At 40.9% G+C, this 15,581-nt stretch overlaps 5 protein-coding genes across 6 annotated transcripts; 2 read left to right on the top strand and 3 right to left on the bottom strand.

Annotated features, from left to right (window-relative positions):
* Positions 1-263: 263 nt before the first annotated feature.
* On the bottom strand, positions 264-2,252 carry Polr3C (RNA polymerase III subunit C). The gene is made up of 6 exons (XM_018111965.3): positions 1,861-2,252; positions 1,295-1,796; positions 1,135-1,240; positions 731-1,080; positions 509-676; positions 264-452 (listed from the first exon to the last, which is right to left on the bottom strand). The coding sequence occupies exons 1-6, from the start codon at positions 2,133-2,135 to the stop codon at positions 285-287; spliced, it is 1,569 nt and encodes a 522-aa protein (XP_017967454.1). The 5' UTR covers positions 2,136-2,252; the 3' UTR covers positions 264-284.
* A 249-nt stretch (positions 2,253-2,501) lies between these two features.
* Positions 2,502-4,273, top strand: LOC108659169 (F-box only protein 9). The gene is made up of 3 exons (XM_018111968.3): positions 2,502-2,788; positions 2,848-3,517; positions 3,580-4,273. The coding sequence occupies exons 2-3, from the start codon at positions 2,856-2,858 to the stop codon at positions 4,220-4,222; spliced, it is 1,305 nt and encodes a 434-aa protein (XP_017967457.1). The 5' UTR covers positions 2,502-2,788; positions 2,848-2,855; the 3' UTR covers positions 4,223-4,273.
* On the bottom strand, positions 4,256-6,359 carry trus (programmed cell death 2 like trus). Its single transcript, XM_018111966.2, has 3 exons — positions 6,165-6,359; positions 4,788-5,860; positions 4,256-4,730 (listed from the first exon to the last, which is right to left on the bottom strand). The coding sequence occupies exons 1-3, from the start codon at positions 6,270-6,272 to the stop codon at positions 4,475-4,477; spliced, it is 1,437 nt and encodes a 478-aa protein (XP_017967455.1). The 5' UTR covers positions 6,273-6,359; the 3' UTR covers positions 4,256-4,474.
* Positions 6,360-6,579: 220 nt separating this feature from the next.
* Positions 6,580-11,743, top strand: Syt14 (Synaptotagmin 14). Of its 2 annotated transcripts, none has more exons than XM_089265520.1 (6): positions 6,580-7,177; positions 7,739-7,900; positions 7,965-8,294; positions 8,362-8,615; positions 9,160-9,360; positions 9,418-11,743. In XM_089265520.1, exons 1-6 carry the CDS (start codon positions 7,138-7,140, stop codon positions 10,186-10,188), a joined length of 1,758 nt encoding a protein of 585 aa, XP_089121646.1. In that variant the 5' UTR covers positions 6,580-7,137; the 3' UTR covers positions 10,189-11,743. The 2 variants fall into 2 exon arrangements, with proteins under 2 accessions (XP_089121646.1, XP_089121645.1); XM_089265519.1 differs by having other exon boundaries at positions 9,157-9,360.
* A 548-nt stretch (positions 11,744-12,291) lies between these two features.
* Positions 12,292-15,565, bottom strand: Suv3 (Suv3 RNA helicase). Its single transcript, XM_018111962.3, has 7 exons — positions 15,332-15,565; positions 14,720-15,049; positions 14,156-14,659; positions 13,792-14,101; positions 13,594-13,728; positions 12,907-13,536; positions 12,292-12,846 (listed from the first exon to the last, which is right to left on the bottom strand). The coding sequence occupies exons 1-7, from the start codon at positions 15,360-15,362 to the stop codon at positions 12,432-12,434; spliced, it is 2,355 nt and encodes a 784-aa protein (XP_017967451.2). The 5' UTR covers positions 15,363-15,565; the 3' UTR covers positions 12,292-12,431.
* Between the last annotated feature and the right edge of the window lie 16 nt (positions 15,566-15,581).

The following is a 15,581-nucleotide window of genomic DNA, read 5'->3' as shown; positions in this document are numbered from 1 at the left end:
GTATCGTAAGGAACATAAATACAGGTTTGAAATTACCCAGTACTAAATATGCGCAAAGGTTGAAATCTATGCTAAGCTAGTACAGAAGGACTTACGATATGCAGTGTAGACATTTGTGCCATCTACATTTTTATCGAATGGACCAAAATAGGTATACATTTTGTTAGCCCAATACGATATGTGTTAAGGTTGATGTCTAAGCTAAATTAGTTCAGAACTGTTGCTCAAATTCGAGACAAGAATTGAAAATACAAAAATTAAAATTTTAAAATTTTTTGGTTTTTTTATTTAAACTGTTGAATGCCAGTTGGTAAAGTCGTACAGTGGTGTTGAAACATCTGCAATAAGAAGATCGTATCGTCCACGGTCAGTTCGGCCTTGGACAAGGTCTTTATGCGATTTTTGACTTTGTTTAGAATTTCACATTCGGGCGGTGTAAAAGTTTCCACAATCTACAGTAAAGTGCCAGTAAATAAATATGTTTCGAAAGTAATAGTCTCGTTTATACCTCTGCAATGTATTCGTCTGATTCGCCACGCTCCTTCATCGCCTCCACAATGCTGTCCAGTCTTTGCGATTTCTCGATCAAGCCTTTGTGCTCATTCTTCTCATAGTTCGAACGTCTTATTGTATTGTACAAGGACTTGAAGCAATTATCCAGCAGCATACGCACAGTCTACAATGAACAGAGATAATATATTGATCATTTTAATGTTTAGGATTTGCCTACATCTTTCTCCTTAATGTGGAATAGATAGAAAGCCTTAGCCGGACCACTGCCACCTCCGCCAGGCTTCTTGATAACTTTAACGTGTATGAATTGCTCCTGGAATAGATTGTAGGCAAGCGACTTGGCCTCCTTTTCGGGTATCATAGCCTCCTTTTGCAGATCCTCCTGTTCTATGAATTTCTTGAAGCGTATTACACGAAATATACGCGCCGCCTTCGACCCAAAGCGTTCGGTTATGACAGCCTCCACACAGGCGAAGGCCAGCGACTCAAATGCCTTCTCCATGTCCACTTGATACTGACCGCCGCCCATGTCTCCCACTTTGCGCAGGAAACCAAGTGAATCATCCACTGAAAGAAATTTAGGTTTAGTGATATAATCAAAAATATTTAATATTTCTTTACCTATTAAACAAATATATTGATCCAAATACTTAATCAACTCCAGATTGTTTGATTTACGCTCAATTTCTTGTTTTATCTCCACAAATGTGATTAAATTTGAGGCTTTCTGCAAATTATAATGGATTCTTATTAGGAGTACTTGGATGCACTAAAAACTTACTCTTTGCCATGGATCGGTGGTATTATATACGAGGTTCAATATAAAACTAAAGCATTCGGCTGCATTTTCACCCAATTTCCGCTCTATGGCCAGTTTCATGATATCATCCCGAAACTCTTGATGGAATCGATCATAGTTAAGGCTCCACACGAATGCTGCATCCAAAGCCTTGGACAGAGTCGCCTCGCCTTTTTGTATCTGCGCCAATATCTTTAGATCTATGGTGGGCAGCATAAAGTAATCACATTCATTTCTCTGAAACTTGGGCACCGCCTCATCCTGCTCATCGCCCGGCACTAGATCGGGTATTTTAATGATGTAATGATCGGATATCATTTTCAGAAACGTATCCCTATACGTTTCGGCACTCTCTGCCTTGTTTTCACCATCAGCCAAGCATTTGAGCAGCAAGGCAGTGGCCGTTTCTGAGCCCGCATTTAGCAGTTCCTCCGCTATTGAAGCACCAACATTTCCGTACTTGGTTTGTACTAGATGTATGTAGCTAAAAGATTAACATTGAGTAATTAGATATACTTTATCTAGAATCATGCATATAGCTAACTGACCGGGAGTATCGAAGCAAGCATATCACATCTTCCCGCCTCAGCGCATACTCGGCCAAAAAAGGATTGTTCTTGGATGGCTCAAAGTTGACCAGACGAAATTTGATTAGTACCGCCAGAGCGAGCACCACTTCCTTTCGAGTGAAATTGGTGCTGCTCACAATTTGCGACAATGTGCGCGTGGTGGCTGAGAAGAGACAATCCGCCACGGCCTGCACCACTTTTCCAAAGCATTGCTCTAGTAGAGATGAGCACAGGTGCGCATAGTCGGCAGACATATTAATTCAGTTCAAATAACTCAATCAGCTTTCATTAAAAACGAACCATACGAATATAAACAAACTGACCGGCCACATGAGCACAAACTGGCGCACAGTATATCGATAGCTCGATATTCCAGTGCTCAAAAGCAATTAAAAATTTGTACCACAGAATACATGATTTGGTATATGAAACTATAAACAGTAGAGTAGACTTTTTTTATACATATATATATATGTGTTGATACAAAATTTTTAAATTTCCCTTTCATTATATTAATTTAAATATCTCTTAAGACTAAATTTTATAAATTGTACCATATTGTACGATCAAGTGTACATTCCGAATAACATATGCACCACATGTCGCTATCGCCGTTGAAGTACCTATCGTAGAAGACCTATCGATAGTTTTATAAGAAAAACATTGCGCAGCAAAATATTTACTAAAAATATTCACCAAGTGGGGCTTCTGTGCCAATCAATTCGACTGCCTGATAAATTGTCCATGCAGCGGAAAGCCACTTTAAAATCCATGGGTAAACAAGCGTGCGGCCGTTATCAACAATACGCACGACCGTTCATAATAGTGTCTACCGCTTTTGATTTTTACATGGAACTGGATATAGAGCTAGAGCGAACACTTTACTAGACAAAAAAAGTAATTACAGGTTAGAATTTTCATTAGATAAGGTATTACTCAATGAATAATAAACGCATTTCACCACAGACAACTCAATGTCGGAAATGTCCAAGCCGGAGGATTCTTCCGGTTACCAAAGCCGTGAGCTCGATGAATTCCGTGTGAACTGGCAACGCGAGCTTCATGGTCATGCACAAACCGAATCCTCGCAGGCTAACGAACAGCCACCCGGCATTCGTGACATTGAGGCACAAGCCAGAGCTGAGACGCTCTATCGCACAGCCGTGGAGTTGGAACAGCGAGGCAAAGTGTACGATGCTCTAGCCTACTACCGCAAAGCCACCCAAATGGTACCTGATATTGAGTTTAAGTTTTACGAACAGCAAAAATTGATGGTCGATGCCAACAAAAAATATCATAACCTACCCGGGGATTTTGCTAAGCAACTAGATTTGACCGATGCAGAGGCTAAAGATGTGGAGCCGATTGATGGGTTGTACGAAAAGTTCCTACGTGACCTTTGCTGTGAAGAAATCTACGGAGGCAAAATCGTCTTGAACAGTCGCGATTCAAGTGTTCTAACAACAGGCAATAGAATGCATATTTCCGATCTGCCGCCTGAGATTATAATGAATATTCTACGTTGGGTGGTGTCCTCACAGCTGGATATGCGTTCCTTGGAGCAGTTTTCGGCTGTATGCAAAGGTTTCTATGTGTATGGGCGAGACGAGGAGCTCTGGCGTTTAGCCTGCGTCAAGTGAGTAACGAAATTTTATATATTTGTGGCAAGAGCTGACGTCATTTTCTTCTATCCGGCAGAGTGTGGGGCCACAATGTGGGCACATTGGATACCAAGGACGGTGGAGAATGCTACGAGTCCTGGCGGGATATGTTTATAAGGCGGGAGCGTGTCCTATTCAATGGCTGCTACATCAGCAAAACCACCTACTTGCGCATGGGCGAGAACAGCTTTCAGGACCAGTTCTACAGGCCGCTGCAGCTAGTCGAATACTATCGCTATATCCGTTTTCTGCCCGATGGAAAGGTGCTCATGATGACAAGTGCGGATGAGCCAGCTCAGGGTGTAAACAAGCTAAAGCAGCTCTATCATGCACGCCCCGATGTGCTGCGCGGCCGCTATCGACTTTTTGGCAACACCGTGACGCTGATACTGCAGAAGACGCAACAGCTCGCCAGGACCACGACTCAACGGCATCGTCGTGGTAGTGTGATGCCCGGGGACGACGACAGCTCCAATACACAATATGTAATTGAGCTACGCATCATGAACTCGCCCAAGCGACGGTTTGCCCAACTGGTCTGGTCCAACTATACCTTGGTGCAGCAACGGAATAAGGTCGAGCAAAGCTCGGAATTCGATTTAACAGCCGCCAAGTATCCACCGTTATGGTTCTCCGCCGTGAAGAGCTATCATCTGGATGCCGATGCGCCGCTTTCATAACTTTGATTTTGTGTAAATAAAACAAATGACATTGCGTTTCTCTAATTAAAAGTTTTTAGTGTGAGTGGAAATAACGAGTCGTTAGCAACTATGCGATAATTCGGCATTTGCTCTCTAAAAGCGTACAACGTTCTTAACAACTAGAGCATAAAATCATCCTAGGATAAGTGAAAAAGCTTAGCTTTTCATTCTCTAAGCTAATGCAATTAGCAATTGAAATAAATTGATCGTTCCTCAACTGGAGTTGGTGATCTAAGTTTCGGACTGAACCACGACGTGCTCGTAACGCATCTGATCTGGCGTATCCCAGCAGCTCTTCAAACAAGTGAAAACTAACACATTGCCATACTCGATTGGTGCGTTGCAGGAGTTCTGCTGGAATCGCAGCTTTGGGATCAGCGTTGGCAGCAACTGCACCTCGCATATGGTTTCGCCTTTGCAGTTTTGACACTTTGGCAGCGGCTCGTTCAACGGTGCCGCCAGCAGTGGATGGGCATCACGCGAATATCTGCAAGAGATTTGATTAAATAAAAGGAAAATTTCAATTCAAATATTTCATAAATACCTCAACAACTGTCCTGGATTTTTCTGTATGGTTGTGATAAAATTGTGGAACACCAAATCCCCATGGGCGGGCAGCGCCTTCTCGTACGCCTCCTGCTCATCACACGCCTCGCTGCCGCCGGCGACTGGCGAACGCGCTGGATTCTCATCCTGCACCTTGTACTCTTGATATAAGTCGCGAATGTGATCCATTGCAAGCGAGCCACCATAGTTATCGTACTCCTCTTGCTTTGCGTTTGTCTCAACATCCACAGCAATGTAAATTGACTTTAGGGTTAGATCCTTGATCTGGGACAACGGGCCCAGCGTAGCCGGTAACGAGGTGTGCTTTAGCAGTGCAATCAGATCCCGCTCCGGTTTCTTGGGTGTATCGACGAGCACAACATCCGTCTCTGGACCCTCGATTTCAGCGCATATCATGGCCGTAGCACCGCCGCCTGCCCCAGCTCCATCGGCACTTGCCGTTGGCAATACTGCAGCCGCGCAATTGGCATTCGGATCCTCACCAGCTTTCTCTGGGGAATTCATATCGATTTGCCCAAAGCCACAGACCAAATCGTTCTCAGCAGAGGTACTTTCATCGTCATCGTCATCATCGCCCACCTTCGTTGCGACGTCGTGCGCCACTGTTCCTGAGATCTCGAAGTCCTCGTCGGGCTTCTCATATTGCAAACCAATTGGCCTCACATTGCCATTTCGTTCGTTCTGCTCGTCATCGGCCGTCTGATCCATGGCCTCATCCACGATTTCTGGCTCGCCCCAACCCCAGTCATCTGCGCCGCTACACCAATTCACCTTGGGCAAGGCACTGGACTTGTTTTTCTTCTTATTTTGCTTGTTGACCAACTTGGGCGATTGCTCAGTTATGACGTCAAACTGATTATCCAGATGCTGGGTGCGCACGCACACCCAACTCTTCTGATTCTGCGAGCAGGCCGGGCTCACACAGGCAAACACATACAGATTGCGATGAAACTGCGAGCGATCCAGAGGCGCATACATTTGGACGATCAAAGGACGCACCATGCCGCAAAGCGGACACACGGGCACGGTCACTTCATGTCTCGGCCAATTCTATTGGAAAAAAATCAATTTTAATTATATACTGTCTCTAAGCACTTGATTGATTTTGTGTTTGAAAGTATGTGTGGATATAGATTTTTACATAGCTGTTACAGCGCACAAGGACTTGCCTCACGCCAACTTTTCCCATTCGACTAATGAAGTCAAGTGTCCTATGGTATTAGATAGATGTATGTATGTTTTGTGTGTCATAACACAGATACATCGCTAATTACATAGAAAATTGACTGTCATTAAAATACTTGGGATGAGTCCTGTCACAGGAGTTGAAAAATCGACCGTCACATGTACTTACTGGAGTGCCACCTATTTTATTTGTACAGCTATTGAGGAAGGCAGCTTGCTTGGCTGTAATTTCCTCATCTTCGTAGCCTAAATACACCGTTGATTTATTCTTTGCCATTTTTGCATGGTTTAAATCGCGTTTTAGTTGGACACACACGAAATGTAACACACACGTTATCCTATCGAGTTAGAGATGGTCACCATCTATCGATAGCACCTGCTGTATTGACATCGATATATACAAAAAACTAGGCTCAAATTCAAATTTATGAAATATCAATTAAGGAAACAAATTATATATTTTGTTATTTTATAATATTTAAAAATGTACTTTAAAAATCAAATGCATACATTAGTTGTTCATTTACATAATCGTATCTGATTCGTAACAAAGCAACAGTTGTTTTGGCATGACATTTGTCAAGCTGCAGCTTTCACTGTTACTTGTACACACACAGGATGTGGGGGAAAGCTTTCAAATCCTTTCACTTTTATTTGCTGCTCTTCAAGTAAAAAATATTTCAAGTGCTCGAACAGCCAGTGCATAATTATTAATAAACTAGCTACAGGCAGTGCCGCACGTGCAAAAAAATGTTGAATATTTTAAACGCAAAAATTTAATGACAAAAAAAGTTGATTTCAATTTTTCAAAAATATTTAATTTTTTTCTGTGTAAATAGATTGTATTAAAAAAGAAAGGCTTTGAAAAGTGTAGTAATATTCTTAGTATATATTATTAGAATATAATTTGTTCAACTCCATCGCAATTCGTATTCTCGGTCAACAAAATATTCATTGTCCTGTGAAAAATCGATTGAATTTTTACCGTGCTTCACTGCGTGCTGTCATATGTGGAGCTTTTGTAATTTAGTTCAATAGTAATCAAAGCGCAATTGAAACATAAGCATATAATTTCCGTCTAAAGCAATATTTAAAATCTATTAAAACAAACCAAAACACAATCCTACGCATGAACAACCAACATGATTGTTACATCTGGTGTGGATAGCACTGCTACATTGGGTACGTTTTGTCAATGTCAATTTTCATTTGTTTACTGAATGACCAACTGAGTGGGGCATGGTGGGATAGGACGAACAGTTTGTTACCTTACGATTAGTTGTGGAAAATTTCGAATATGTGTTCGTTGAACTTGGCTACAAAAGCTTTCATAAAACATTTAACAAGATTAATGCTTCCATTTGATTAATGGTTGGCCGCTAGACAACAAAGTTGAAACTAAAGACTTGAAGGTACATATTTGTTTGAGTCAAATATGGGGTTTCCCGTTGACTCTATTTTATGGTCAATGGGAGGGCTGCCCTTTGTCCTGTTTTCATTTAATACCTATTAGATAAAGTTTCATATAAGCAGAATGGAATTATATTATATTCCATGTTATTGCTAATGAATATTTGATATGGAGTATCTTCTATATAATTAATTATATATATTTCCTATATTAGATTGCATACGAACTCGATTAAGAATCCACAGATAGATCTCTGCGAGTCCTTACAATGTTCCAGCTTGGCTTAATTCAGTTTTAATAATTACATATAAATAAATAAAAATCTGTTGCAGGTACTGTTGAGGTGACAACATTATTGGGTGCATTCTTTGGTGTCTTGGTGCTACTGTTGTTGCTCTTCTTATATATAAGTCGCAGATGCTGCTTTCATCATCGCCATGGCATCAACTGCTGTGACGAGCGACACTTGGCAGCCAAATGTGTGCAGAAGATTAGTAAGTAGACTCGCTGACTCACTGTGCATATTTATTTGATTATCAAATTATTATTCGCACTTAGCACGCAAACGTCGCTATGAGAACACCAGCTCCGATTCGGAGGAGGATATGCTGCGACGCCTGCGCTGGCATCAGCAGAACAATAACATATTGCCGAATGGCAAATTTGTAGGCTATGGCATAGGCATCGATCAGCGGAACCCGTTGACTGGCCACAATTTCAATTATCATCAGGCTGACCTGCAGAGGGTGACAGTGACACGTGACCCTTTGGCCATTGCTGAACGGGGCAAGGTCGGCATACCGTCATCTCATAGCGAGTGCAGTTCCAATGATTCCATCGAGGCATCTGTCGACAGTCAAACGGGCATATTGACAGCCGACAGCAGAGGTAAAAGAAGTGACTCTAATAGACATGGATATTGGGTATATAATGTATATGCTTGTTACCTTTTCAGCTGTGCCGGCTGTGTCAGCGCTGAGACACTCCTATGCCAAGACACAAAAATATCAACATAAAGTCGACGTGCCACAAAAGGTCGAGAAGGATAGAGATAGTGTGATTGTGGTGCCAATTACTACTAGTTTAAACAACAACAACAACAACAATAGCAGTACAACAAATCATAATTACAATCAAAACAACAACAACAACAGCAACAACATCAATAGCACAGCTACGACCAGCAACAGCAACAACAACAACGATGATGTAAGTATTGAATCATATCACAAATTTTCATAAATTATCATTTCGAGTCTTAGCGAGAATCTATTTTAAAAAGAATGTGTTACATAATTTTTGAAAAATAATATTAATGCTTTGAGTTAGTTGTGACATTGTGCGAGGATATCAGGGGGAAATACTCTGCATTGGGGGATGTGTGAATTGCTAATTATTAATGCGTGTACTAGTTGCTTAGCATGATATGCGTGTTTGTTGATTTGTTTGTGGGATGAAGGGAAAGAAAGTTTTAATTGAATAGGAAAATTTTTCAGTTGGCCCTCGTGTTTTAGAGTGGGTATAAAATTATATACTTTATATGTAAATATGTATATAAATGTAATCCATATTTTTTTTTTAACTAATACGAACTACTACATAGTCGAATATAAGGTCTCACTGGAAAAAAATAGCGAAATGTTTAATTGATAAATATTTTTCGGATGACACTATATACATATGTAGATAATTTCATTTACAACTCTACCTACATACTTAGTTATTCATTCTATTCATTTCTTAAAACCAGGAGCCTCTTTTTGATACCAGCGACTTGCGTTCGATCAAGTCGGACGATATGCTGGTCAGCGATGCAAAGCTCACAGCTCCGCGTGGACCTATTGAGCTGGAGATGTCGCTGCTGTACGATGCGCCAATGAGAAAGATGACGGTGCATGTGATGCAGGCGAGAAGTCTGCCACCTTTGCCCAATGGCCAGCAGACGCATACACAGGTGAGCATCGAGAGAGCAATATAGAGAAATGTCATAACTCTTCAATTCCCCCTTTAGGTGCGCATGCTGATGCTGCCGAATAAGAAGCAGAAGCACAAGACCAAGATACGCAGTGGCGAGAATCCGCAGTATATGGAGAGCTTTTTGCTACACCGTGTCAATCCAGAGGACGTCAACAACATGGGTCTGCGTGTGCGTCTCTATGGATGTGAACGGCTGCGCAAGGAGCGGCTCATTGGCGAGGCCTACGTGAGCTTTGCCACCGTCGACTTGGAGCTGGAGACAAATCTGTGGCTGCCGCTGGAGCCACGAGTGACAACGTCACTGTTGGGCTCGACCAGTGATCTGCTGAGTCTGGCCCGATCGGACAGTGCTGGCTCCACATCCTCCATGCAACACGGCGGTGTCTCGGAGCTGCTGTTGGGTCTGAGCTACAACGGAGTGACGGGCCGCCTCAGTGTCGAGATCATCAAGGGCAGTCAGTTCCGCAGTCTGACGCTGAACAAGGCGCCGGATACATATGTGAAGCTGTGCATGGTCAGCAGCATTGGCCAGGAGATCTCGAGAGCCAAAACGTCCATAAGACGAGGACCTAATCCGCTATTCAAGGAGACTTTTGCGTTCCAAGTGGCGCTGTTTCAGCTGAACGATGTGACGCTGATGATCTCGGTGTATGCCAAGAGGCATATGAAGAAAAATGAGATGGTCGGTTGGTTTAGCCTCGGACTAAACTCATCCGGACCGGAAGAATGTGCCCATTGGGCCGATGTTTGTGAAATGCCAAAAGGTGAGATATTGGCGCGTTGGCATGTGCTGGTGGATTCCTGATTCGAGCAGTTGGGCCAGTCCACAGGACGCAGCACCAGAGCGCTCAAGAAATTGAGCTTTGCTGCGTTCAAGGACCGGTCCAAGGATAAAGCGCGAAAGGACTCAGACGAGGCTCAATTCCCTGCAGACAATGCGGTTGCAGTCGACATTGAGCCCGGCCTGGAGCTGGATTTTGTGTAGAAAGGTTCGAAGGTTACCTTCAACTTTTCGATTGGAGCTTTTTTTTGGAAAGAAGGGGAGAACCAAATGATATTGATCGCTAATCGATAACTTTGTGTTCCCCCAAGGACTACATATTGTAATTTTTGAATGATCTGGCTAGACCAGATATGAGCCCACGGGTGGGCAACAAAAGAGTATTTGTACTTGGAAACTTGGACACAAATCAAATTTGGCAAGCACACATTTTTATTATAAAGTGTGAGAAAAAAAAAAACCAATTAATTAGAATATTAAAATTTTTGTACGCAACTGCATAAGCATAACTTGTTACTATAACGAAAAACCAAGAAAAAAAGGAAAGAGAACAGATGAAAAATTTAAACTCTATAATTGTTTGTGATAATGAATACGATATGAAAAGAAAAACAAAGAAACATTGGGAGAGACATGTCAGGTGCATGTGAATTTTTTGGAATTACTATTTCTCTGCAACTCAAACGCAAATATTTAACCGCAAAGGTTTTGACGGTCTAACACGACTAGCACTTTTTTATTACATTATTATAAATAGAAAATACTAAAATACAACAACAACAAAAAAATGGAAAAATTATAAAATACCTTACTTAGCATTGTTAAACAGTTGAACAGTTTAACCAGAACATTTTGCTATGCGATAAGGGCCAAGAAATGGGCCCCAATACATCTGGAAGTGTCGAAAAGAATATATTGATGAATTATTAATCAGAACTTTTACAACTATCAAAACATAATCCTATCCAAATACAGACTGTTCTGGTTAACAATCTGCAAATTAATAAGAAAACAAAACAAAACACAAAAAAAAAAAAAAAAATAACAACAATTGTAGCCAACGCATAAAACATTACAAAAGCAACAAGAAAATTCATTCGCATTGTTCCAGTTTTTTATATGAATAAATAAATTCCCGTACCTTTGGATACAAATTAAATAAATACGCACAAACAAAAATCTATTATATAACCGAACAGAAGTTGAAACAGAGACAGAGCCAGATTCAGAGAGATAGAGGTAGAGTAAAGAGAGAAGTTGATATTGATAAGAAATTTGGAAATTTGAAACCAGCAACATTTAATCGTATTTATATGCGGGTTGCTTGGAACATACATAATTGTATATGTAAGGCAACATTTAATGTTGTTAACAAATTCTATATACTTATATATAGCTAGGGGGTTTGTGCGAAGCGGAACGGAACTATCTAAACTATAGCAAGAAAATGGAAAGCTTTAAAGAATGTCTGTACTAAATTGATTTTTTAATTGTCACAGCAAGTATTAAACTATGTACAACAATTGCTCATATGCAAACAAAAAACAAAAAACAAAAACAAGAACATGAAACCTTAAAACCTTAAATCTAGTTTAAATATTTTATTACATACACATATATATACATACATATATATATTTGTATCTTTTTAACAATCTGTATGTTTTTGATGTCCAATATTTTATAATCACAAATTCAAATTGAATATGTGTTCGTTGTTACTAAACTTTGCGATATAAAAGTTAATCCATATATACATGTATATGTATATATACACATATATAAATATAAATTTAATTTTGGACACGAATGTTTGGGGAAATGGATAAACAAACACACTTAAAACTTGTCAAGTCATTTTTATAAAAACATATTTATTATATAAGCTTCTATGTGTGCATGTCTTGAATCTATTATTATTATGATTATTATGATACATCAGTGGAAAGTCATGCAAATAAATTGAAGTTTATTTGTAAAGTACTTCAGACTCTTTGTAGTAACTCCCTCCATTAAAAAAAAAAGAAAGAAAGAGCATGAACAAGAAAAATAATGAATGAAGTGATTGGATTTTCCTGGAATAGATTACAAATTTCTATTTTTCAATTTAAAGCAATTAAATTGTCATTGTTGATTATTAAAATAATAATTTTAATATTACATAATTGTGACTTACAAAATAAATTGATAACATAAACAACAGACACGTCGATCTAATGTCGACCAATGTTACCTAAAACAAAAAATATATTCATCTACTATTTCTACTACTTTTTGCGCTTTCGCCGAGTTTTTGTATTTTTTGTATTTGCCGCATAATTATCATCGTCATCGCTGTCTGTGGCAGCATCCTGCGAGTCCTTAGAGCTGCCTACTGCATTTGGCTGTGCAAGTTGCTGTGCATCCCACTCCTTACGCAGCTCGCTGAGCATGCCAGGCGTTAGTAGACCCTGTGCAAGGAGTCTTTCCGTTAGACGGCCACGCGATGCACTGGGTATTCGTGGCTCCTTTATGTGAGTTGTGCGTCGCATATGGGAAGCCGAGCTATCGCTCTCTACGCCTGCCTCAGTGTTTTTCAACAGTCGAGTTATTTGGAAAACGCCCTGCTGAATAATCTCATCCAGTTCTTTTTGGGCCTCCCGCACATGAGCTGCCTCAGGAAACAGATCCATAAAACGATAGCTACAGGAAAATAGTAATTTTAAAAGAGCTTAATAAAACAAATCAATTTCTGCCTCTCACCTCAACCATAAATATAAGTCCATCACATCGAACACGGATTCCAAATGTACTAGATCCAAAATAGTTCTGGGCAGCTTGAATGGCCAGCCGCAATTTCTTTTAATGAATTCAAACGTAATAGGCTCATTGCGGCTATATTGCCGTGCAATCTTCAGGAACATGGAACACACAAAAGGCATCTTGCGATTGATGGGCGCACAGCAGAAAACATAGCGTGCGCGTAGTGGCAGCGGTACGTGATTTATCATCTCTGCCAGGAACTTAAAATCTTCTATATTGCACATGAAGTAAAGGGAATCATCAACAGTACAGAGATTCACAAATATATCCATCAGATTACTCAGCGATGAGTTTGGTAAATGGTAAGCGTACAGCTCTATTTGATCAGCGGTGGGATGGAGGCCAGCCTGTTTCAAAGGCTCTGGCGTTTGGCTAAGTAAACGTTGCAGAGTTTGCAGATCTTCCGATTTAAAGGTTGTCACATAGCCATGCTCCCATTGGGTGCGGTAGCGACCAGCACGTCCGGCTATTTGAAGGGCAGAGGACACCGAAATCGTATCGATCTCACGTTCGCCACGTTCATTCATTGTGGGCTTAACCAACGAGTAGAAAATAATGCGACGAATGCTTCTGCAATAAATGGATGTCATAAAATACTTTTGAATATCTAAGCGATGATAATCTTACAGATTTAAGCCCATGCCTATTGCATCGGTGGCCACCATTACTTTACAGCTGTTCGAAGGATCATTAAACTTGGCAGCTTGAGCTAACTTTGTACCAGGTGGTAAACCTCCATAGATAACAGCGACTTCCTTGCCACTATAAGATACGAAGTGCACCAATTAACGAAATACATTAGATTAAGATTAACGGATCACTTACCGCGCTTCGATTTCTCGCGAAACAGTATAGATGTCATTTTTGCTAAAACAGACAATACAATCTCCAGGCATAACATTGTCTAAGGAAGCCAGAGCTGAATCTTCAACCGTTAGCTCAGTGAGACGATCGTACCGACGCACCTCGACCGTTTCGCCAGTGGTCTCACATATTTTCTCAAGCAACTCCAGAGCGCCCGCTTCACCGCAGACGTGCACCTCATCGGCAATCAGACCCAGAAAGGCGCGTGTCCAAGCCCATCCACGCTGCTGATCGCGTATCTGTTGTATTTCATCAATGACAGCCACCTCATCTGGTGATATGCAAGGAGTGAGAAAGTTATAAGGCACAGATCATTTGCACTTACAAGGCGTATTGACTGAGGTCATTTCCACGGTGCAAGCCACATGGTTTGCTGGCGAGGTCTCGCTAATGCCAAACTTGCGTTCCTCGCCAGTAACAAGATCACATGGTGTTCCACGTTCATTTGCCTTGTTGTACACCTCGGTGGCCAGCAGCTTAAGTGGTCCACAATAGACACCTGACTTGGCACTTAAATATCTTTCCATCGCATGATACGTTTTTCCAGAGTTTGTGGGTCCGGCATGGAACACAATCTTGCGCGTTATGGCTCGAGCATTTGGGTACCAATTGGCCGGTTGCCGCAAGTCCGATATCTTCTTCAAATCATCCATGCAGTCAAGATGGGGAAACATGGTCTTGGCATGGCGCAAAAAATAGGGGAAAATGTCATCAATATGGCCGGCACCTTGCATTATATCGCTGAAAGTGATATGGACGTCAACTGGCAGATTTTCAGCCTCGATGCAATAGCGACGAAATGAGCCGAAGGCCTGCTGCTGTAGATAAGCTGGAAGGCTGAGCATTAGGATCAAAGATCAGTATTTGAAGGACATCTTTTACTACTTACAATCCAGTCCATTTTCGCTGCAAAGTGCTTTGATTTCGCGGCGTTGTGCAAATTTATTTAAAATCTTCAACAATTCGGACTTTTCTAGTTTACCCACCAGCTCGGAGCCGACATCATCATCATCAGCATTGGCCTGCACTTGAACCGGCTTAAATAGCGCCGAGACATTAGTCTCATGTTTTCTATTACGCGATAGCTGCATTGCAGCTCGCTGAAATGAACGTTCCTCAATGCCAGAGCCATTGGCGAGTCTGGAGCGTGCTGCGCAGAGCAGTCGTCTACCAGTGAAAATTGCATAGTTTCTCGAGTTGTGCATCGAGCGACCACCGGCTGATTTTTAATTGAAGAAATTTAAAAAATAAATTTGAGCAACTGACCGCTCCACGTTGTGTAAAAAAACAGCTGTGACATAATGTACGCGGTACGCTGTTCATTACTCGCGGTTTCGTCTGTTTTGTTTGTTTTTTTGTACTAAAATACCAGCATTGAAAAATACTGCCAATAAGTCGGGTATTTGGTACATAAATCTATCGGTATCGTACGTTCGTCGACATTTTACCGCCATCCTGTATTTTTGCTCACAGTATTTTTATTCAAATTTTTCCTACATACCCATATATTGACACCCCGTTAATACAAACATGTATTTTCGTTTTAAACAGAAAATTTCTTATCTCATTGGTAGTATGATTCAACTAAAAATATATGTTTACTTTATGAACTGAAGTTGATCCACATAACTCTAAATAACATCAAACATTTCATCATTGACTTTTTTGTCAACATAAGATGATTTGGATTTGCACTAGCTTTTCATAACATTGCAATACGTGTTAGTGATTTATTGTTCTGGTTATAATTT

Source organism: Drosophila navojoa, chromosome 2, assembly GCF_054131105.1.
Source record: "Drosophila navojoa isolate 15081-1374.11 chromosome 2, UAZ_NAV_1.0, whole genome shotgun sequence".
Classification (NCBI taxonomy): Eukaryota; Metazoa; Arthropoda; class Insecta; order Diptera; family Drosophilidae; genus Drosophila; species Drosophila navojoa.
This window is presented reverse-complemented; position numbering and strand designations above follow the sequence as displayed.